The sequence below is a fragment of the Dermatophagoides farinae genome, chromosome 2 (genome assembly GCF_024713945.1).
Source record: "Dermatophagoides farinae isolate YC_2012a chromosome 2, ASM2471394v1, whole genome shotgun sequence".
NCBI lineage: Eukaryota > Metazoa > Arthropoda > Arachnida > Sarcoptiformes > Pyroglyphidae > Dermatophagoides > Dermatophagoides farinae.
Window position 1 is genome coordinate 7,641,591 of NC_134678.1, and position 22,742 is coordinate 7,664,332.

Below are 22,742 nucleotides of genomic sequence, written 5' to 3' on the forward strand. Positions count from 1 at the left end.
ATTTTTATATATTTTTTTCCATAGATTTTATCATACCAGAAAAAAAATCTCGGAATTTTTTTTTGGTCTTTCACTGAAACAACAACGATAATCAATTCCTTATCTAAATGGTAGATCTTTGCAAACACACAAAACAAAAATTGAGATTGATAGGTAAAGCATTTTTTTTCTTCTGGCCATTGATAATGACGTATAACGTACACTTATATCTTTTATATTTGTTTTTTTTTCTATTTGGTGACATTTTCGGTGGTCCACTATACAGGTTTCTTTATTTTTATTTGTATGTATATTTGGACCAAAGAAATGATGAAAAATGTCAATAATGATTGGAATTTTTCGCTTTTTTTTGAAAATGTTTTTTTTCTTCATTTTCATCATGATGACCATCAATGATGATGGTGGTGGTGATAATCAATCAACAGAACACACAAGAAGTGTTTGAAGAAAGGAATTTTATTTTATTTTTTTTTTTTTTTTTTTTTTGAAAAAATCCATTTCTCCGGAACAAAAAATGTTTCCGATACTAATTAACAACCGAAAAAACAGAACAGCAATGAAAGACTTGAAAATGTGGATCACTCCAATTGGATCGATAGAAAGATTTTGGGAAAAAATCAAAAACAAAAAAAAAAAACAACGGCAACAGTCAATTGTCAGACAATAATTGTTTGCCGTTGTCGTTTTTGTTCAAATGGCTTTCCAAATTGATGATTATTGAATCAATAAATTACGTTATTGTTTACTGTTTTGTGCAATATAGAGATATAGTAAATGGTGGTTAATGATTGTAATCTTACAAGTCTGAAAAGAAAACTTGAAAATATTGGGGATTAACAAAAAAAAAAATTTTCAAATTATGGCACAAGGTAATTTGGTGTTTTTGGAGCCAAATGAGTTTATTGTGTTGTTCAAACAAAACAAAAACCATAAATATCTACCGACGTCGATGACTACGACGACGACGACGACGACAACTAGTAGCCACCACCGTTTCGCGTTGAATAATAATCCATCGTTGGTGCCAAAATTATGAAAAATAATAATTTGCCGTTTGTCTACCTACTACTTACCTAGACTACGTAACAATTTGAATGAAAATTAAAAATCACACACGACATAATTGATTGCTTATTGTTTTTTTTTTATTGGAAATTGCATATCAGAATGATATATTATTTACACATGAATAAAATGTATTTTCGTGACAAAAAGAAAAAATTTACATCAAACAACAAATCAAATTTACATAAATTGAAAGCTAATATAATAGATAATAAGTCTGATAAAACGTTCAATACGTTCAAATATTCGATCATCAATATTGATTTCAATTGTAAATGAATATGAATGCACTTTTCGTTGATCATTATGATCGATGATATCGGTTTTACATTTATTAATGACTGATTTTCCATCCAAATTATCAATCGAACCAGGTGTCGTGGTCGATAATGTCGTGGCCGTCGTAGTACTACTCGTCGTGGTAACACTGCTATCATCATCATGACATTCAATTTGTTTACCACGTACAATACAAATTTTACCATATGTATTCATCATTGGTGTCGTTGTCATTGTCGATGATCGTTGATAATTGGATTTGGATTTTTTTCGTTTATTCATTGTCACCATACGATCGTTAGTAATGATATCATTTTTAATAAATTTTTCTTCATCTTGATTATGGCTTCGTTTTGTTGGCTGTGATAATTGTTTTGGTTGATTAATTTCCATTGTTTTTTCATCTTCAAAATCATCATCATCAGTATCATCATCATAATCTTCATAATCTTTTGATGAGAAATATGGTTTTTCCAAAATTTTTGTCACAATTTTCGATTTTTTTTGATTCTGTTCATTATCATTGTCATTGTCATCATCATATTCTGATTCCTCTTCATATTCATCATCATATTCAACATGATCATTATTATTTGGATGATGAATTTTTGTTATTGTCGTTGTTTTTGGATCATATTCAATTTCTTTTTCTTCTTCGACTGGATTATTACCCAATAACAATGATGATTGTGGTTGTGGCTTGGATGAACGCAGCTTAGCTTGCATCATTGATCGAGCATCACGTTGTATTTCTAGAGACATTTCATAACATTCAGGCACATTATGAATGTCATCACATTTTTTTGCAATTTGATTCCAATATTTATTTTCTGGACAAAAATTTCTACGCCATTTACCATTTTCACAGCTAATATAAAGTTTACAATCACGTTTAAAATATTGTCCTGGTTGACATGTTGATAATATTTGTACAGATGCAACAGTTGGTACTATTATCGATGACGGTGGTAATAATGTTGATGGTGATGGTGATGAATCGATTTCGGAAACAGGTGCACCAATCACCAAACGGCAATGGATCAAAATGACCGGAAGAAATAAAATCGGTATGAACATTTTGACTATTGGTATTAAAAACAATTTTTTTTTCTTCTCTCACCAAATAATAAACAAACATGAAGACCAGAAAAAAAACACAAATGACGTGAGACCAAATTGGTTGCGTTTTTTTTTCTTCTTGATGAATTTTCACGAATGAAACACTAATGGACAAGTACGTTGAACTTTTAAACGGCTCAAACTCGATTTGATTCAAATTTTGTTGCTGCTGCTTCTACTTGAGGAGTGTGTGGAGATTTGCTAGGTTTTTTTAGAATTTCGTTTTTTGTTTTCTTCAATGATCAATCAACAACAACAACAACAAGGGTTGCGTGTCAACAAAAGGCATGCGACCTCTTTTTTTTCGAAATAAAAAAAAAAACTATAAGTTATAGCATTGACCATGAAAAATATTTGGTCGTGTCGTTTACACTCCGCCTTTGTTTTTTGTGTGTGTGTGCGTTTGTGTTTATGCGTGTTTGTTTGGGTTATGTCAGAAAAATAGCCACAACAAACAAAAAAAAACACACACACGTTGAAAAAAAGTACAGATAGGGTTATGAGCACGTTGTCATCATCATTTACTAATTTTATTTCTTCTGGTTTTTTTTTGCTCGTTTTCGTTAATGTCATAAAAAACAAAAAAAAAATTCATTCGAATCATGCGTAACAGAGTAACCACCAGGAATGTGGCAACCAAAAATGACCAGATTTTTTTTTATCCCTCCAAGTTCAAAAAAAATAAAGATTCCGCGATCATCACCAACTACGGCGAGCATCATCAATACCACCACATACACACTAAATTTTGAAATTCCTTTTCGTTATTGTCTTATGTTATTCTCTGTACATGATTCGAATGAATTGAATAAGCCGACATACGATTAGAGTTTCTTGAAAAGAAACAAAAAAGAAAAAAATCGATAAATACTTTTTCAGATTGGAAAGTTTGAAAACACCAAGACAATTGGCAGGCATGCAGGCAGACACATACGCACACCACAGGTAATGTTTTGACGATACCAAGCAAAATTTATTCGGTAAATGCAGACATAACAAATACACACACACACACACACACATTACGACTGATTAACAATCGAATGATGATGATGATGATGATGATTAGTATAACACACATTTTTTGAGGTTAAGATTATTGTCGCCAAATGTTTATTTTTTTTCGCCGCCAATTTTCTTTGTCTTTGTCCACAACAACAACAACAATTACAAGACAACAATCTTCAAACACACACATATACAAAAGTGAAAAAGCAAATAAATCAATCAATATCGATGATCGAATATTTTTGATTTTGTCATTGTTTATTAATTGATCCAATTTTTTTTATTCATCAATTCGAAACGGAAATTCATTTTTATTCAATGAATTTCCGGGGTCAAATTTTTCATGACTTTGAAGAAAGTACACAAAAAAAAACAAAAACAAAATCCAGATCATTCACTTTTTAACAACCTTGATCATCATTATTGTAGTGTACATCAATATTTGTTTGGCAGAAAAAAATGGAATTTCCGTTTTTTTTAAACAAAAGAAACAAAAAAAAAACATCGTTCCGGTGACCTCAACAACAGCAATCTCTGTTTGAAACAAATTTTCCAGATGTGCATATATATAAAGACGCCAATTCTGAAATATTTGTCATCTGTCGAAAACAACGAATCACAACGAATAATAATAAAAAAAAGCAGCAAAGTATCATCAGACGAATCAATCGACGAAAATGAATCCATCAACATTATTATATTCATTAATCCTGTGTTTGGCAATCATTTTGGCCATTACCAACATCGTATCGATGACACCGCATTATTATGCTGGAACCGGTATAGGTGCCGGATATTGGGCATTACCATATGGTAAAGGATTACGATATAATCTTTGGGGACGTGGACGTGGCATACTGCGACAAATATTGGGCAATTATGGTGGTTTCTATGGCTGAACTGAGAGTGACAAATTCCAAATTCTACATGTTGAATGAAAAAAAAAAAGAATCAACATTTTCCCATTCCCGCTATTATTATTATTATGTAATGTAAATTTATTAAAACAAAAAAAAAGAGAAACAAGAAAAAAAAATTTGTGAGATTTGAATGATTTGATTAGAATTATTATTTTGTTTTTTTATACAATAATAAAAAATAGAAAAAAAAACCAGATAATGATGACATGTGATGGGTGAATAATGATGAACAAGAAAAAAAAAGAAGAAAAATTTCCAAATAAATATGCAAAAAAAAAATAATAATTTCCGGAAGGCTGAAAAACAGTGCAAAATTATGTAAATCAGTCCAGGATGATTTTTGTTTTGTTTCGGGGTTTTTTTTGGCACAAAATCAAAAAAAAAATGCATAAAGTTTGTCCAACCATATTTTGTGTAGATTAATTATCAAACATTTAAATAAGTATATAATATAATGAAATCTATATGCAGCAATACAAGATGTTGTGATGAAACAATTTTTGATGCGTGTGTGTGTGTGATACGAATAATAAAGACGACTAATTTTTTTTTGAAATTTAAAACTTGATTTTTTGCAGTTTGAACTTTTTCATCAATAGTATATCACAGTTGTGCGTTTTTTTTTGCGGGAAATTTTCCTTACGACACACAACGATTATAAGAACAAGAAGAAGTAGAAAGTCATAATCATCATCATTTTCCACTGTATGTAGGATTCTTGAATGTGGTTGTTGCTTTCTTGAATATTGGATTCACACCCTATGTGGAATTTGGAAAATTAAAATGCGAAAAAAAAATTCAATTGAAAAAAATTTTGCATAAATCAACAAAAAAAAACACATACCGTTTCCCATTTAGCATTCAATCGTTCTTCATTGAAACGTGCCACTTCACGTCGATCTTTGATTGTTGTCAATAATTTCCAAATCAATAGGAAAGCAATGCCAATCAATACGATGCCGACAATAACACCGATAACAATAGCCAAAATATTTACAGGTTCAGGACAATCTTTTTTATCTTGTGCATAGATATAGACCAAATTTTCATGTTCATCATAATTATATTTAAAATTGAATACACAATCATTTTCATCCCATACGACACATAATTCACCTTCTTTTGTATCCAATTCTTCCACAGTTATAGGATTCAGCGTACAATTACGGCAATCATCTTCAGCCAATGGGCCAGTTTTAAATACTTGACATTCAACACAATCTTTATAAACATCGCAACGATTTTTACATGTTGGACATTCATCACAATATTGTCCAGTATATTGTTCGGTTTGATTTGTAAAACAAATACATTGGCCACAAACACATTCTCCATGGCCGGAACATATTTTTCCACTATCCTGTTTTATACATTGTTCATTACCAACTGGACAACTACAATCAGTACCGGTCCATTGTTCTTTACAATTACATGAACCACATTCACATGTTCCATGATCGGGTCCAGCACAAACAAGACCATCATAACGATCACAACTAAAATTATCACATTCACAATATTTTCCAGTCACTTTTTCATCTGGTGAATCACGTTTTGAACATTCACATTCACCACAACTAATGGAAATTTAAAAAAAACGGATTAATCAATTAATGAAGAGAAAAAACAATCGAAACACATACCGACAAATACCACGTCCAGAACAAACTTTTGTATCATTACCACGAAAACAGCTTGCTTCTTTTTCATCGGGATTCGAATCTTTAGCATCACATTCACATCTTCTTCCATAGTGATTTAGATCACAGCTACAAATGCCACATTGATAGCTACCTTTATAATTACATTCAGGACTTTTTTCCTGGCGATTTTCTTCTTTTTCACATTCACATTCACAAATGATTTCCAAATCAATATAAAGTGCATCATTCAAACCGACTGGATACACTTTAATCGTTTGTTTCCAATCATGACGATTCGGTGGACAAGATTCCACTAATAATGTGATATCAAAATCAACACTATCACCAACACGAAGACCTTTGCAAACACTTGTAGATTCTTTTCGTTGACCTAAACATTCCGATGCATAGCTCATTCGAATATTATTCGTTGCATTATCTTTCAACTCGACGGCTGATGTAATTTTCTGATATTCATCAACAATTAATTGTACGACATTTGATGAATCAACGGCCAACATACCGGCCGATGAACCTTCAATCAATGATAATGAATTATTATGGCCACCAACTAATTGATTATAAATATGAAATTGATCTTTCGTCACAGCAAATATAATATTCACATGATGTTCACGAACTTTACGATTGATTTGACTAAAAAAAAAAATAAAATGAAAAATTACTAGTAAAAATTCAAAAAAAAACAAACCTAATCGAAGGATAATCCTGTGTAATACTTTCAGTGTATAAACCATCACGATCTAAATGACATTCACCATCATTTGGTTTAACGATACCACCTAGTTTACCATCACCGGCATAATGAAAACCAGCATCGGTGGAAAACACCAACAATTTACGGGATTTATCACGCCATCCAATATCATTTTGACAGACAATTGCCTGCATAATTGCATCGAAACCACCTTCCGGTGCATCCAGATTACCAGATATTTGTGTATCATTTACTTTTTGAACAAAATGGCTTGAATCCGTATCCAGACTCATATGATTCTTGAAACCATATGGTGCTGCACAACCAGAACAAGGTGCAATTAATCTGACAAAAAAAAAACAAAACAAAATTAGTAATGAAAAAAAAAATGAATGAAATATGTGATTTACTTTTCCGGCACTATGCTAACATAAGGCATAACAATTTTATCGACAAACGATCCGAAACCGAGACGAAAATTATTCGTTAAATTTTTCATTGTCTCTGCCAATACATGTCCTAGTTCGGCTAATTTGGCTTTATCATCGTCCATAGATTTTGATAAATCCATAAGATAATATAAATCAACAGGATAATCAAGTGCCTGTTTAAAGGTAACTTGAAACGTTTTCGGTATTTGTGGCCGTACACGTATCGAAACACGTTGTGGTTTCAATTGTATTGGATCCATATTTTCATCGGTTTTATTCGATAATTCTTCATCCTCTTCCAATTCTAATGATGTTTGTGGTGAATAAAGATGCATAGATGGACAGCCCATCTCTTGTAATTTATACATTGTATTACAACGATCTTCAGAAAAATTTCCCGGTACATTACACCATGAACATTCTTTGGTTCGTATACAATCACCACATGTTGTTTTCGCAACACAAAGCCTTGAATCACGTAATTGTTCCGAGAATGGTGCATTCAATGCTTGTGATGTATCTTTATATTCAAAATAGGTGGTTTTAAGTTTATCTAAAAAAATGGATCAAATTTGAATTCAAGTTTAATTTGTGAACCAAAAAAAAAAACAAAAAAAAACAATAACTTACATTCAGTCAATGATAATTGTATCATTTGATTGATAATCATAAATATGAGGAATGCCTTGATTGCATTTGAATTTATTTGATTATTAAATCTTCTTTGATGATGATGGTGATGGTGATTATGGCATTCAATTTGTTGCATTTTTAAACAATGATGATTCGTCCGATGATCAGTATTGAATTTCATTTTTGATTCTAATTATTGGCAGGATTCTTTGTTTAGCTAATGTGAATATTCGTCGTTAAGTTTTGAGATTTGAAATGAAAATTTTTTTTATTGAAAAAAATTTGTAACAAAAAAAAAAATACTACACACAATTTTGTGCGTCGATTGGATGAAAGAATTTTCGTCTTCTTCTTCTGTTGCTCGTAGGCGGACGGATTGTACAAGAAATAAATCGTTTCAATGGAAAAAAAACAAAATAAAAGTATGTCAGGTTTTTTGGGATGCAGAAAAACGAAATTTTTTTTTTTGGCAGTGATTTCAGATGTCGGCGTTGTCGTAAATGAACAAGTTATAGTTGGTTGGTTGGTGGTAAGTCAGTCATTCAGTCAGTCAGTCACACAGATTCTGTCACCTTCATCATCATCAGTGTGTGTGGATAATAATAATTCTAAAGAAAAAAAAGTTGAGAAACGAAAAAAAACGAATGAATTCGAATTAATTTATTGGAAAATTTCTGGCAAGAAAAACAAGATTATGTGTGTTTGTTGTTATTGTCCAGCAGCAGTAGCATCAATAACCGAATGAACAGGTGTTCCACAAACACTGAAAAGATGTCAGATTGGTCAGTGTTTTTTTTTTCGTTTTAAAAATAGAAATAGAAATATTATGTTCATTTAGATTTCATCATCATCATCATCATCGTAGAAGACGGTGAAAATAAAAATAAAAGCCATTCATTCAACAATGACGGATGATTGGTGATTCAAGAGAAAGGTCAAAAGTCATTTTCTGTTTGTGATATGTGTGTGTGTGTGAGTGGTAAGAATTTTGTTTGTTCATCGACCATACCCCATCAATATGACATATGGTAGAAAATAGTTTCTAAATTCTGATTATGAACTTTATTACAATGTATATATTTTGTGCATGTGTGTGTGTTTGTGTACAATGTTTATAAATATTCACAACATGCAAATCTTAATCACTAAAATAATGGACAACAAAAAAAACATGTTGTGTGACCAATGATCTAGATTCTAGAATATTGAAATTTACAATTGAATTTGATTTAGTTTAGAGCGGTTTTTTTTCTTCGAACAAAACTAATCATTTAGTTTATGTTTATGTATGTCTGCGCTTGTGTGTGTGTGTGTGTGGGTGTTTGAAGTTTGGAGAAAAAAAAACAACACAAATCTTTGCGTGTGAAATCTTCACAAATTATGATAATCATCATCATCACGGTTAATGTCGCTTTTCATCACACACACATACAAATTATATTATTTATATGGCCATTCATAGACATTAATATTAGAGAATGGATGAATGAAATTCTTTTTTAGGAAATTCTTTTTTTTTTTTTGAATTTGAATTGAACCACCGGAACTTGGCGACAATCAATAGTGATGTTTATAGTGATGATGATGATGAAATGAAAAAAAGGACAAAACTTGGTCAGTTGAAAGAAATAAGAAATCATCATTTTCTCTCTCTCTTTTTTCTATCGCTCACTAATAACTTGTTTTAATGAAAACAACAACTTTCCTTAAATGGAAATTCTTGCTTTTTAGTTTTGTTTCGTTTTATGGAAATCAAAGTATCGTAGGATTTTCATCATGGTGATGATGATGATTTTTCTATTAGATTTGTGTAGTGAGGAATTATTCGATTACAATGAAATAAGAATGACCATAGATCATGAACGTTAATGATATTGAGATCGATATATCGATAGACATGTGTTGTCGGTTGGGTCATATATATGTAAATCATCATTTACAATTTGCAAGTCAAGCAAACAGACCAGATATACAGACACACACACACGTGTTTTCAATCAATCAAACCAAATGTTAATGATTCAACCAAGTTGACTGCAAACAATGAAAACGGACAAAGTCCAACACAAATGAATGTGACCGAAATGAAATTGATTTGAAATGGCCGGCCAGCCTGGTTTTTTTTGCATTCGAAATTCATCGATAGATTTTTTCCTTCTGTGTGTGTGTGAAAAAAATTAGCAAAATTCTGGCACATTTTCATGCGAAAAATTTTTTTTTTTTTTTTTTTGGTTGAGCGCCTATGAAAAAAAACACAAAGATTCTGTGTGTTTGTTTTTTTTTCTAAAAATAGAAAATATGAAATCATTGGAAACCGATTTCTTCTTCTTCTTGCACACTACTGAATAATTACTTGGATTTCATTCATGGAATGAATAAAAATAATCTGGTTGCATTTTTATTTTTGTTACGATTCTTGTAATGAAAAAAATCATTATGATGATGATATCATGCCGGAAAAAAATTTCAAATCACAAATGATGAACCAGAAAAAAAAGTTATTTTTTAACCAAAATTATAACCATAATGGATTGATTATAGAAATTACGATGATGATGATGATTAATAATAATCAAATGGTTACCGTGAGTATTATCATTGAAATACAACAACAACAACAATGATTGAATGACATTGACAATCGATATAAAAATTTACTTACAGATTTGTTACAGATCTTTTCATGTGTTGATTGAATAGATAAATTGCACTTTTATCCAATTGGATGGAGAAAAAAAAATGGACGGAAGTTGATGATCCAAAGTGGATATGATTTTATTCATTCACATATTGTTGTTGATCAATGATGAAAATTCAAAATGTACGAGAATCAATGAAATACAAACGTTGAATGAACTTTGATCACATCACCGCCACCACACACACACACACAATAAATAATTCACGATGATGATTTTTTTTTCTTTGCAGAATAAAACTTTGGTCAAAGCCCTCTCACAGCATCATCTCTGTGTGTGTTTGTTTGTCTCATGGTACACATTACCCATCGACCATTACCCTCAAACAAAAAATGAAATGAAATGAAAACACAAATAGATGACACCAAAAAAAAATGACAAATTTACACACACGCACTGAATCAACCAACGATTGTGAATGAATGTGGAACCCGAATATATAAAAAAACACACACACACACACACTGTCACAAACAAACAAACAAACATACAACAATTTAGCCAAAAAAAAAAGTCAAAAACCCATCTGTCTTTGTATGTGTGTGTGTTTAGCTGATGATGATCTCTTCTTTTCTAATGTTATACAAATATCCTCAACACACAAATTGAAATCACTAAATCCAAAAAGGATCAAGAGCAGCAGCAGCAGCAGCAGGCAAATAATTTTCTTCTTTTCATCATCATATACACTAATCACAAGAGAAGATGTGTTTTTTTTTACAATCAACCAACGATGTTTGTTGTTGTTGTTGTTGTTGATGATGATGGTGATGTTCTATATACACAAACACACACACACACGCCCAGTTTGTTATTTTGTAAATAAATGAATGAAAATTTTTTTACAACAACAAAATTCTTCTTCTTCGTTTATTATCATATATCATCAAAATTTAGGCTCGATGATGATGATGATCAACAATATGATGAAAGCACAGTATATGTGTGTATGAAAAAAAGGCAGAAGCAAAGAAAAAAGACTGCAAACAATATTGCGGACGATATTTGCAACAACATGCCGCGTTTGTTGTTGTTGTTGTCGTAGCATAAACTATCCTTTTAAGAAAAACATTTGTCCACCTAAAATGTGAAGAATATGTGTGTGTGAGATTCATATTTCTCAATGAATGTGAATGAATAAATGAATGATTCAGAACAGCAACAGTAAGTTGCATCCGGATTCTGCACAAAAAAAAATGATGCGGATTTTTTTTAAATGCGCGCGCTTTTTTTTCAATAATTTGTTTCCCTTTTCTACAAAAAATTATGTGAACCAAATTTTTTTTTTCATAAATGAAAGAATCCCATTGAATTATATAGCTCTCACTCTTTCGATCTCTCCATAAACTGTTGATTATCATGGTTCTCGTCTTTTGCCAATTTGATTTCATTCAAATTACCAACAAACACACACCGTATATGACATTCATCTCTATATCCAATGCGTTGGCGTTGATGATCAATCTAGTCTCGCATAGAAACACACCACCAAAAAAAAAAAAAAAAAAAAAACAACTCTATATATGTTTAGCAAAAGATGGCAAAAGCCAAAAATTTTTTTCTTTTCTCCTCCAAAACGGTGTGTTTTTTGTTTCGTTTGTTTGTGTAGGTGTCGGTGTATAATGATGATCATAATGTTTGGGGTAAAAGCAACAAACTACACGCATACATACACACAGTATTGGACGGATGCTTACAGCAGACACACACATTATAGACTTTTATGGTAACTAGTTGAACAAGATTTGTTGAAACGTTTTCTTTGGTTGTTGAAATGGAATGGAAAGCAAACAAACAAACAAACAAACAAAAAATATAGATAAATGTTGCCTTCAATATGGGACAACAACAACAACAACAACAAAAAAGACAGAAAAAACAGAAAAACTAAATGAATAGATGTCTCTGTCTCTGTTTCTGTGTCTGTTTGTAAAGTAAGTTATCATCATTAATATAATTTGGGATCATCTTGTCTTTGGGAAACAGAAAAAAAACCACTCAAAAAAAAATTTGATTTAAAAGAAAAAAAAAGGAAAATTTAGGAAAAGGAAATTGATTCGATTTATTTTTTTTTATATATAATAAAAACACAAATTGGTTGTTTTGCATGCATGAAACATAAATGTTTTTCTTTTTAAAAAAGTTGAAGAATTTTAAATTTTTTTTTTTTTGAAGAAAAAAAATATATTTTATCTTTGTCTCACTCTCTCTCTCTGTGGTTGTTACAAATGTGTATTTTGTATGCATTCTTTTTTTTGTGTGCGGTTACTTTTTTTTTGTTTCTGTGTATATATCGAAGGGATGTGGGTCAAATATTTTTTTGTTTTGTTTTGTTTTTTTTTGCTATTGTTATGTAATAAATGAGATAAATTCTTTGTAAGAATTTGATCCAAGAAAAAAAAACAAAAACAAAAAAAAAGAAAAAAAATAACCAAATTCAATAGTCTTTTGTGAATTCGGTAAAGTCTGGAAAGGCTAATCGTTGTGATATAGCTTCATAATCGAATGAAACATTACAACCACCACCACCACCACTGCAATAGATATTTGGACTAATTGCTGAATTTGCCGCTGTTGATATTCCCGATGATGATGCTGTTGATGATGAATAATCACATCCATCACCGATTGATGATGATTGACTTTGTCGTACCATTCGTACACCATTACCAACATTAGTGGTAGTCGTAGTACTAGTACTACGAATCGAATATCGATCATTATTATCCTGATATTGTTGCTGTGCCCGTTTACGAACTCGTTTAATGTTTCGTAATCTTGAAAGCCAATTAGAAATATGATATGATCTCATCTCTTGTTTTGGATTATAGACCATTGCACCAAGCTAAAATTGGAAATAATTTTTTTAGATTTTAGATTTAAATCAATTTCTACAGAATATAATAAACTACACTTACATTTGCATGCATGGCCAATTGTCGTACATAAACTGGTAAAGCTTCATCTGATAACACCTGCGATTCAGTGTAACCAATAAATTCAGCAGATTCTTTATGTATAACAAAAATAAATAAATGAATGAATAATAGATAATCAAAACATCTGGATCTGTTCAAACCTTTTCTACATTTTAACTCGACAATATTACTATCATATTCTAATGGCGTAATCAATACAACGGCCAACATTACCTGTCCAAAACCGCTCTAAATGGATTGGACAATACAAAAAAAGGATTAGAATTGATATAAAATAAATTAGTAATGATCTTACTTTCAATGCGAAAAGATCAAAATTTTCTCCACTATTATTGTAAACAATACAAACGAGATCATTACCAATATGTGCCATTTTATTATTACATTTTGGATCCTTCGGTAATGTAGGCATCATTGTTGCAACATGAAATATCAACTGGACAAGATGATCACACCATGAAATAGCATATGGGCCATCTTTAACATCAAGACCACCAACATAGAATACATGAGGATCAATATCTTCCAATGAAATCAATTGTCCAATATCTTTCAAAAATTTAGCATATCTATACGATCCAATTTGATTGGATAATATATCAGCACGATTATTTGTCTGTCCAGGACCAACATAAAGTATGCCAATTTTGTGCGTTTCATATGGCGTAATTCGATCGAATATATTCAACGATAATTTCAATGCTTCATTACGATCAAGTTGAATCGGTTTTTCAGAGCTTGAACTAGAATTTGGATGGCAGATTCTATCTTTGAACATAGAATTGTAATACAATTGTAGAAACACAAATTGTGGTGAAAGACCAGCGGGTGAAAATGGTTGCCGTGATGACAAGCTCATATTTGATGCCGATATCGATGATGATGATTCATGAATCTGTGAATGAAAATGATAGCCACTACCGCCGCCAAGAGCTGATGATGAACTGGAACTTTTTTGAACCGGCGTCATCACAGAAATTGTATGGCCACGATCACGAAACATCGTTGTAGGTTGAAAATTTTGTTGTAATTCAGTATTATCAGCACTACCACCGGATGATACAAGACTTGTTTGTGAACCTTCCGGTGTATTTTCTTCGAAAGAAAAATCCTTTTCAAGCTTTCGAACATGATGATATCTTGCGGTTTCCATATCCTGATTTCTTTGATGTTGAACATCAAAGAATTTGGTATTACTATGTGCTTGTAATGTACGACTACCAAATGATGCAGTTCGACTAACTGGTTGAGAAGTTTTGGCTTTTTGTTGTGGTTGTTGTTGATCATTTAAATTAAAAATAGTCCCTGAGTCTGATTTGGCTACATCCTGATTAGAATTTGTTGAGATCTCGTTATTGTTATTACCAGTAATATTTTCATCATTTGATTCATAATCTGGATGTTTCTTTAATGAAATATTCAGATCTGGGAATGAATTTTCAAATAATTGAGCTAATGAATCATCTTCATGTTTCGATGATGTCCAATTTGGAAATTCACCCAGATTATTTTCAACGCGAAGTATAAGCCTTGTAGTGCCAGTTGCTCGACGAATCAAAATTTCGGCCCATGTTTGGCACCAACAACGGCAATATTTACTAACAACATTCAAATCTGATTCTGTGGATGATGATGCTGGAATTGTGTTTGGTTGTTGTTGATTGATGAAATAATCATCATTAGTATAATTTGAATATTTCATCCGTGTACTATGATTTATTTCCGAACGATGACGACGTCTATTTGCCATTGCCTGATTAAATTGATTGGTCTGTGATTGTTGAAAGGAATTGTTGCTTGCATTCAAATCACTGTTAAATTTTTCATTCCAATTATTGACCAAATTATTCAATGATGAATTATTTGTCGTCGATGTTTGTGGCCGATTCATATGACATGTTGTATAGCATTTATTACAGAAACCATTTCGCATTGCTCTTGATGTACAGCCAGTTGTTGTTATCTGGATTAATTTGTGTCCTAAGTTTTTTTTACAAAAAAAAAAAATATTTTTTAAAATCTAAATTTTACAATGATGACTTACCGATCATCCAATATTGTGTCTTGTCTTTATTTAATAATTTATCAATCATCGACGGTTTCAATGGAAGCGGTGATGATGTTGTGAACGCATTCGATGCTAACATATCCATACAAACTTCAACCAATTCAATTTTCGATTTTTCTTTATCATTTGGATCGAATATAACACTATCATTGCCAAGCTGTTGATGGCCAACAGTATTGAATGCAGATGATGATGATGAAAAAGTAAATTGTTGTTGTTGTTGTTGTTGTTGATGATGATGATGATGATCAATCGAATTTGATTGATGTCCACTAAAACTATTGAAAGGTTGAAATGAAAATGTATTGTGTGTTAAAGGAGTTGAAGGAGGTGGTGGTGGACTTGATACCAACAAAAAACGATTACTACTACTTTTTTCAAGAGATTGGGTAAAAACACAACAAATAACCGAAAACAAAAACAAAAAAAAACATGACAAACAAAAAAAAGAAGACAAAATAACGTTTAATAACGGTTAATAACGAAAAAAGAATGTGGGGGCCATGGCACAAGCATTCATACAAATCAACCAAATCATTACTAATGAAAAAAATTCACTTACTTGAATTGTCGTGTTGAAATATCGGTATTGGATAATTTTTGTGTCATCAATTGTGCTAGATTTGGTTCATTATCTTTAAGGATATTATTTTGAAAGCCCTTCATCAAAAAATGAACCAAATCCATTCGACACGGAATCGGACATTTAAGGAACCACATTGATATGACACGTAAAGCCAATGCAACAGTATATTCACCATATTTATATGGATTTATATATAACTGTGCTATCATAAATATAGATAAATATTGTTTGTTGGTAAATGTATAATATATATCCGGAAATACTATTATATCTATAATGAACGATGAAAATTAGTTAAATTAATAAAAAATTAATAGAAAAATCATACTGGATAGAAATTCCAATTTCGGTATGGCCAATGCTTTTGTTGTTGTTATTTTACCCAATTGCATGATTGTTTCGGAAAGATAACGATTCATTGTTGTTTGCATTTCAATTGAACAAATTGTCAACGATACAATACATTGTCGAAGACATGGAATCTTTGATGAGAAATGAATCAATCCATCCAGTAGACATTTTACAATAGAATTCTATAAATGATCAATAAATAAAGATAATTATAATATTTTCATTTACAACAATAAAATTCAATCATCAATACCTGTGATGATGATAGTAGTTTATAGCCAACCAAGGCAGAAATTGAATTATAAATATGCGCTAGAATGTCAACTTTGCTGATTTTTGCTTCACCCATATGCAATTCATTGAAATGATTTAGAATCCAATCAATCTAGCGTGTTTTAAGTGATAAGAATTACAAAAAATTCAGATTTTGCTAAGAAAAAAAACTTACAAATGTACAAAGAGCATTGACCATTAGATCGGGAATCGATTCATTTTTAACACATAAATGTGTCATCGAAGATGACGGTGTCGAATGATTTGAAGAATTTGCAGAAGAGGTAGCAGCCAATATCAAACCTTTATGTTTTAATGTTTTTGGAAGCTCAACAAATATCAGATGCAAAACAGACCAATCTTTTTCAAATTGAATAGATTCGATAACTAATTTAAGAGCTTCAATGAATGCTCCATGAAATGATGAAGATGAAGATGATGATGAGGTATTCATATTGGGACTATTTGAATTAGTCTCAATTATCGATTGTTGTTGTTGTTGTTGTTGCTGCTGCTGCTGCTGCTGTTGACGTTGTGGGCTTATAGGAGGACTTGATTGATTTGATACAATCAAAATCTCACGAATCAATATGTATGGAGTGAAACGGACACATTCTTCAGATGATGATGATTCATGAGTGGTCATTGGATTAACGACCACTCCTAATTGTGCCCATCGATTTGTACGTAATGATAATATTGTATGAAATATTTTCCTTTTCATTAATGACAATGTACGAGTATAGGATGAGGAATATGATTCTTCACCAGATGATGAATGATGATGATGAAATGGATGTAATTTCTGAAGGAAAGCCAAAATTTTGATCAATGATCGAAATGAATGTATAGCAGCTGAATGACAATGGATATGATTGATATTTTCAATGAAAATTGCTATAAAACCATCTACGGATCGTATAGCATCATCGAATATGGTTATTTCATGTACATTTGGAGCCGACATTTGATGCGTAATTGGTCCCATGGTATGAACATTCTGCGATGAACGATGATCCACTGAATGTTGTCGATATATTTTTAACCGATTGTGAATGGTCTGAAACAACAAAACAAAAAAAAAACAATTATAAAGAAATCAATCATAATCATCAATTACCGTTTCAAATATCTCGATAAATTCTAGTAAATTTTTGTTGGATCGTGATTTTTTAGCCAAAAAAATTAGAAAATTAATTGCCAATTCACGTGATTGTCTATTGTCATCGGAAGAAGTGGAGAAAAAACTGGAAGCCACCTTTTCCCAAAATATCTTTTTTTTTTGTTTGGAAAAAAATAAATAAATAAAAATCAATCAAAAACTATGGAAGAAAATCACTTACATCGGCATCTAGAAATGTACAATTGTTGAGAAAATTTTCCAATTTTTCCAAACATTTTAAACGGATCGAATTATTCATTGACGATATGAAATAAACGTTGATTACATGTCGTAATTGTTTCAATTTATTTTCCAAATCAAAACGATATCGATTGATATGATTTAAACGATGTTCAATCAGATTGTAAATAGTTTCTTTCTGTAACATATGGAAAAAAATGCAAATGTAAAAAAAAAATTTTCTGCAAAAAAAAAATTCCATTTACCGTTAAATGATCAGTGGCCATTTCGAAAATGGTGAAAAATTTTTCAGTAAAACATTCATCATCAAATAAAATTCTTAATGGACATTCATCATCAACAACTTCGACATCGACATTACCACAATGAACATCGTCAACGACAATAGTATTGGTATTGATTTCGGATGAAATTATTTGCTCCAATAATTTTAATATGGAAAGAATCATTGATCTTAGTTGATTATTTGTATCATGATGATTAGTACCATTACGATTGGCAATCATTAGATGATTGGAGACAAGTATATCACAAACATCAAGTACAAGGTCCCAGGTATATTGATAGATGATTTCTGAACTTTTTATAATGTTCAATGATTCATTTTTCAAATTATTATTATTATTAGCATTGGATGGCCGATTCGTATCCAATGATGGTTTACTATGGAACGAACCACTGATAAACATATGAATTCCATTGGCAATTTCCAATGCAATAAGCGGACTAGTAGCCATATCATTATTCAACAGGATTTTGAATGCAGGTAAAATAACATTTGCACTTATCGATGTTTTTTCATTGATCATATCACCCCATAATGATTGAACAAGAAAATATACAGCACCACGTATCAGTAGTTTATCTGAAAAATTAATCTCATCTTCAACAATATGATGTAATGTGGTTAGACCATCATATCCAAGATATGTGCCGATTAAATTACGCATGATTTTATTGCAAATAACGTATAATTCTTCACGATTAATACCAATACATAAGATGACTATAAATTGACTTAGTGTTTCATTAGGCAGATGTGAATAGCTCAATACAACATTCAAGAATTCATAAATCAATTCCAATTCAACAATTGATTCTGATTGATAGGCTAATGCACATACATAACGTATCATTTTGATCAAAGCTTTTGATGAATTATCCGATGCAACATATGCAGCATTATATTTAATCAGATTAATCATAAATTTTAGAAACTTTTGCTGTACAAATGTTTCATATTTTATCACTTTTATTTGACCACCAGATATTATAGTAGTCGCTTTCAATGTTGTAGTCGTGGTGGTCGTAGATCGATGTTCAAATAATCGTTCAATAAGACCGTTAATAAAATGGCCAATATCCGATTCATAATGTGATAATATTTTTCCATGATCAGTCAATACTGTAAAAAAAACAGGAGTTATTGTTCAGTTTTTTTTTCAAAATCAAAAAAAACTTACCCATAAGAAAATCAATCATATATGGAATGTCTTCATCATTGGTCAAATCATTGGCTAGTAATCTATTGAATAGATGATAACGTAACATGCCAATAGATTCAGCTTGTCCATTCAATAATTTACAATATAAACGCAATACACGATAACGACATTCATTTGGATGTAATGATTTATCCAATAAATCGATTGTATTTTCAAATATAAAACTTAAAAATTTTTCACGTTCCTGTTGATTGAATTGTGGAATTTTTCCATAATTTGTTGTAATTAATTCTTCTAGATATTTACAACGATTCTCCCATGAACCGCTACGTATTATGATCAATTCATTCATTTTTATTTTTTTTTTCATTTACTTTTTGATTAGAAATATATAAAAATGATGAATATGAATATTCTTTTGATCACTCGAAAGTTTCAACATTACCACCATATATAATAATGGATGTTTACCATGCCGAATCTGGCTGGTATTTTTTTTCTGTAATTTTACTCTATTTTTTTTCTCAATGAAAATATTTACTTTACACTGGATTTGTTGTTGTTGTTGTTGTTCAAGTCGAATAAATTTCAGTCAATGTTGTTGTTGTTGTTGTTGTTTTCGATGACAAATTATGATTGACATGCGATGGATATTCATCATGTCCATCACCATCATCGTCTTCGTAGTCAATGTAAGAATCTTCGATATAAATAAATATTTTATATCAGAAAAAAAAGTGAAAAAAACAACGACGACGATGATGAAAATCAATATATCACAATCGAAAAAAAATATCACATTTTGTTGTTGTTGTTGTTTTTTGGTGGTGGTGAATGATTAAAGGGTTAGAGAGAGAGAGAGAGAAAAAAATGGGAGAAAAAAATTCGTTCTTCTTGGTCTTGTTTTTTTTTCAATCACAAACAAATTCAAAAATCATCATCATCAAAAATTAATGTGCAAAAAAAGAAGAAAAAAAATTAGCAACAGCAGCCACAGTCGAGTGATGTATGATGAATTTTTTTTTTCTCCGGCCTGAATCAAATCGATCTGGCTATTTATCTCTATCTCTCATTCACATCATCATCAGCTTTTCAACTGCATTTTTTTAAGCTGTAAAGCTGATGTGATTTTTTTTTCACTTGTTATTTTTTATCATTTTCAATTTTTTTTTTATTTGGTGCTAGAAGGATTTTATTTCAGCCGACCAATAAAACGATGATGATGATGATAAGTGTAAACAAATTTTGGTTGATTGGGTGGGGTGTGTGTGAATGTATGTATGTAAGACGTTTGAAGGATGGACGAAGATGATGACCAGGAAGAATCCTTGATATTTATTCGAATTCGAATCTTTTTTTTTTTTTTGCTTTTGAGAATTATCAAGTCTTATAATCTAGATTTAAAAATTTCTGTATATATAATATATGGTGGTTAAAAAGATGAACATGAAGCAGAAAAAAACAAGGATATCGTCGTTTGATTTAAATGGAAAGAAAAAAAAAGACAACCACATTCAATTTGATAATATATTTAAAATATATCGGTTGTTGGTGGTCATGATGGTTGCGATGGCAGCAAAAAAAAAAAAAATGAAAAAAAAAAATTTTTTTTTCGAGTTAAAACAAACAGACGACACACAAGCTAATAATTGATGATGACTATCTTGTTTTTCAGCAGAATTTATAATTTTCCAGTTAACAAAAAAAAAAAAAAACAAAATCAACAGTCTGACATCTTTGCTTATTTGCTTGTTATATGGTTTTATTGATTGAATTTTTTTGGATGGTTGATCCTCACATTCTTGATCTTGATTGATTGATAGATGATACTAATGCTGCTGCTGATGCTGCTGTACATTAACAATAACAACGAAAAAAATAAAAATAAAAATTTGAACCTTTTTTTAAAAATTCTCATTTAGTTTTTTTTTCCTATGCGAATCAGGTTCACATGTTCTTTTTTTTCTGTTGTTGCAATTCTCAACAATGTGAAAACAAAAGACGAAAAATACAATTCACACATTTGTCATAAAGACGACAATGATGATGACGACATTTTCATTTTAAAAAAAAATTATATGATGAATTTGTGTGTGCAAAAATAGCTTTTGGATGAACAAAAAAAAATAATCAAAAGAATCGAAAAAAAATATGACAAAGACAAGCACTTGAATGGCTTTGACAATTTGAATTCGTTTTTTTTCGTACAAATTTTTCTTGTTTACAAAAAAAAATGGCAGTCTAATGATGATGATGATGATGATGAAATTTGGTTTAAACACGTAGCAAAAATTGATTGATGTGAATATTAATCCATGATAAATCGGATCGAGATCAGAATAAAATTTTGAGAATCAATGAGAAAGAGAGAGAAAGAAAAAAATCAACATCAACGAATCACACACCCATATATATATACAACAACACTACAACCATTTAGATATTTGATGACAATTGTTTCACATTCAAATTTCTTTATTGATTGTCTTTGTTTGAATATTCATGATTCTTGAGAACATTCATTCATTCAATGATCATTGTGTGTGTGTGTGTGATTTGTTCTGTTGTTGTTGTTGTTGTTGTCAAGCTTCAAAAAAAAAAAAAAAAAAAATTTTCATTTTCATTTGTTCTTATGATGATGATGCAGTTGTTGATATTGTTATTGGATAATATTTCTGTCTCTTCTCATATACTAAACGCTCTTTTTTTTCGAAAAAAAAACTATAGAGATCTTCTCCCCCTCTATGCTTTCTCTTCTTCTTCTTCTTGTTGTTGTTCTTCGTTGTTTTTCTTCTTTCCCATTTAATTCAAGTATTTTTTTTTTTTTTTTTTTTTCTTTTGATGGTTGGCTACAGCTGCTGTGTTGTTGTTGTTGGTGGTGGTGGTGGTGGCGGTGCTAGTGTTTCGAGTTGTGTTGCTGTTTGATGTTGATGTTGATGTTGTTGCTGATGATGATGATGTTGTTGTTGTTTGGTATACACACACACATAATGAATGGATGTAACATTAAACAATTTTTCATTTTTTTATGATGATGAAAAATTGAATTTTTTTTTGAAAATAAAAAAAAATTTAATCCAAAATGGCACATACACAATGGATTCGTTGAATATTTTCTTTGGAATTAAAAACCATTCGAATATTGATGATCACCGTGTATGATATTGAAACACATGCTATACGGCGGCAGCACTTGTGCACA

The 22,742-nt window shown here is 30.8% G+C and overlaps 4 protein-coding genes across 7 annotated transcripts; 1 reads left to right on the plus strand and 3 right to left on the minus strand.

The window, feature by feature from the left end:
* Window positions 1-1,125: 1,125 nt before the first annotated feature.
* LOC124499033 (uncharacterized) lies at window positions 1,126-3,358 on the minus strand. Its single transcript, XM_075735597.1, has 2 exons — window positions 3,286-3,358; window positions 1,126-2,759 (listed from the first exon to the last, which is right to left on the minus strand). Exon 2 carries the CDS (start codon window positions 2,419-2,421, stop codon window positions 1,246-1,248), a length of 1,176 nt encoding a protein of 391 aa, XP_075591712.1. The 5' UTR covers window positions 2,422-2,759; window positions 3,286-3,358; the 3' UTR covers window positions 1,126-1,245.
* Window positions 3,359-4,148: 790 nt separating this feature from the next.
* Window positions 4,149-4,383, plus strand: LOC142598206 (uncharacterized). The gene has a single exon (XM_075735600.1). It carries the CDS (start codon window positions 4,149-4,151, stop codon window positions 4,368-4,370), a length of 222 nt encoding a protein of 73 aa, XP_075591715.1. The 3' UTR covers window positions 4,371-4,383.
* Window positions 4,384-4,451: 68 nt separating this feature from the next.
* Window positions 4,452-11,422, minus strand: LOC124500252 (integrin beta-PS). Of its 2 annotated transcripts, XM_075735595.1 has the most exons (8): window positions 10,479-11,257; window positions 8,127-8,424; window positions 7,814-8,033; window positions 7,163-7,736; window positions 6,747-7,097; window positions 6,035-6,691; window positions 5,236-5,968; window positions 4,452-5,150 (listed from the first exon to the last, which is right to left on the minus strand). In XM_075735595.1, exons 3-8 carry the CDS (start codon window positions 7,995-7,997, stop codon window positions 5,085-5,087), a joined length of 2,565 nt encoding a protein of 854 aa, XP_075591710.1. In that variant the 5' UTR covers window positions 7,998-8,033; window positions 8,127-8,424; window positions 10,479-11,257; the 3' UTR covers window positions 4,452-5,084. The 2 variants fall into 2 exon arrangements, with proteins under 2 accessions (XP_075591710.1, XP_075591709.1); XM_075735594.1 differs by having other exon boundaries at window positions 7,814-8,424; window positions 10,479-11,422.
* Window positions 11,423-12,552: 1,130 nt separating this feature from the next.
* Window positions 12,553-22,085, minus strand: gig (TSC complex subunit tuberin). Of its 3 annotated transcripts, none has more exons than XM_047052574.2 (13): window positions 19,559-22,085; window positions 18,341-19,500; window positions 18,076-18,273; window positions 17,853-18,005; window positions 16,908-17,792; window positions 16,713-16,844; window positions 16,437-16,641; window positions 16,085-16,379; window positions 15,499-15,893; window positions 13,750-15,434; window positions 13,595-13,682; window positions 13,434-13,525; window positions 12,553-13,360 (listed from the first exon to the last, which is right to left on the minus strand). In XM_047052574.2, the coding sequence occupies exons 1-13, from the start codon at window positions 19,908-19,910 to the stop codon at window positions 12,953-12,955; spliced, it is 6,048 nt and encodes a 2,015-aa protein (XP_046908530.2). In that variant the 5' UTR covers window positions 19,911-22,085; the 3' UTR covers window positions 12,553-12,952. The 3 variants fall into 3 exon arrangements, with proteins under 3 accessions (XP_046908530.2, XP_075591717.1, XP_075591716.1); XM_075735602.1 differs by having other exon boundaries at window positions 15,499-15,800; window positions 19,559-20,043; XM_075735601.1 differs by having other exon boundaries at window positions 15,499-15,890; window positions 19,559-20,043.
* Between the last annotated feature and the right edge of the window lie 657 nt (window positions 22,086-22,742).

Bases quoted from the DNA above. Each gene is read 5' to 3' on its own strand.
- LOC124499033 (XM_075735597.1), bottom strand. From the start codon at position 2,421: ATGTTCATACCGATTTTATTTCTTCCGGTCATTTTGATCCATTGCCGT.
- LOC142598206 (XM_075735600.1), top strand. From the start codon at position 4,149: ATGAATCCATCAACATTATTATATTCATTAATCCTGTGTTTGGCAATC.
- LOC124500252 (XM_075735594.1), bottom strand. From the start codon at position 7,997: ATGAAATTCAATACTGATCATCGGACGAATCATCATTGTTTAAAAATG. The intron at 7,098-7,162 runs GTAAATCACATA...TTTTTTTGTCAG, and splicing joins GTTAGCATAGTGCCGGAAAA to ATTAATTGCACCTTGTTCTG. The intron at 5,969-6,034 runs GTATGTGTTTCG...AATTTCCATTAG, and splicing joins TCTGGACGTGGTATTTGTCG to TTGTGGTGAATGTGAATGTT.
- gig (XM_047052574.2), bottom strand. From the start codon at position 19,910: ATGAAAAAAAAAATAAAAATGAATGAATTGATCATAATACGTAGCGGT. The intron at 13,683-13,749 runs GTAAGATCATTA...CAATCCATTTAG, and splicing joins TTGATCTTTTCGCATTGAAA to AGCGGTTTTGGACAGGTAAT. The intron at 13,361-13,433 runs GTAAGTGTAGTT...TTCCAATTTTAG, and splicing joins AATTGGCCATGCATGCAAAT to CTTGGTGCAATGGTCTATAA.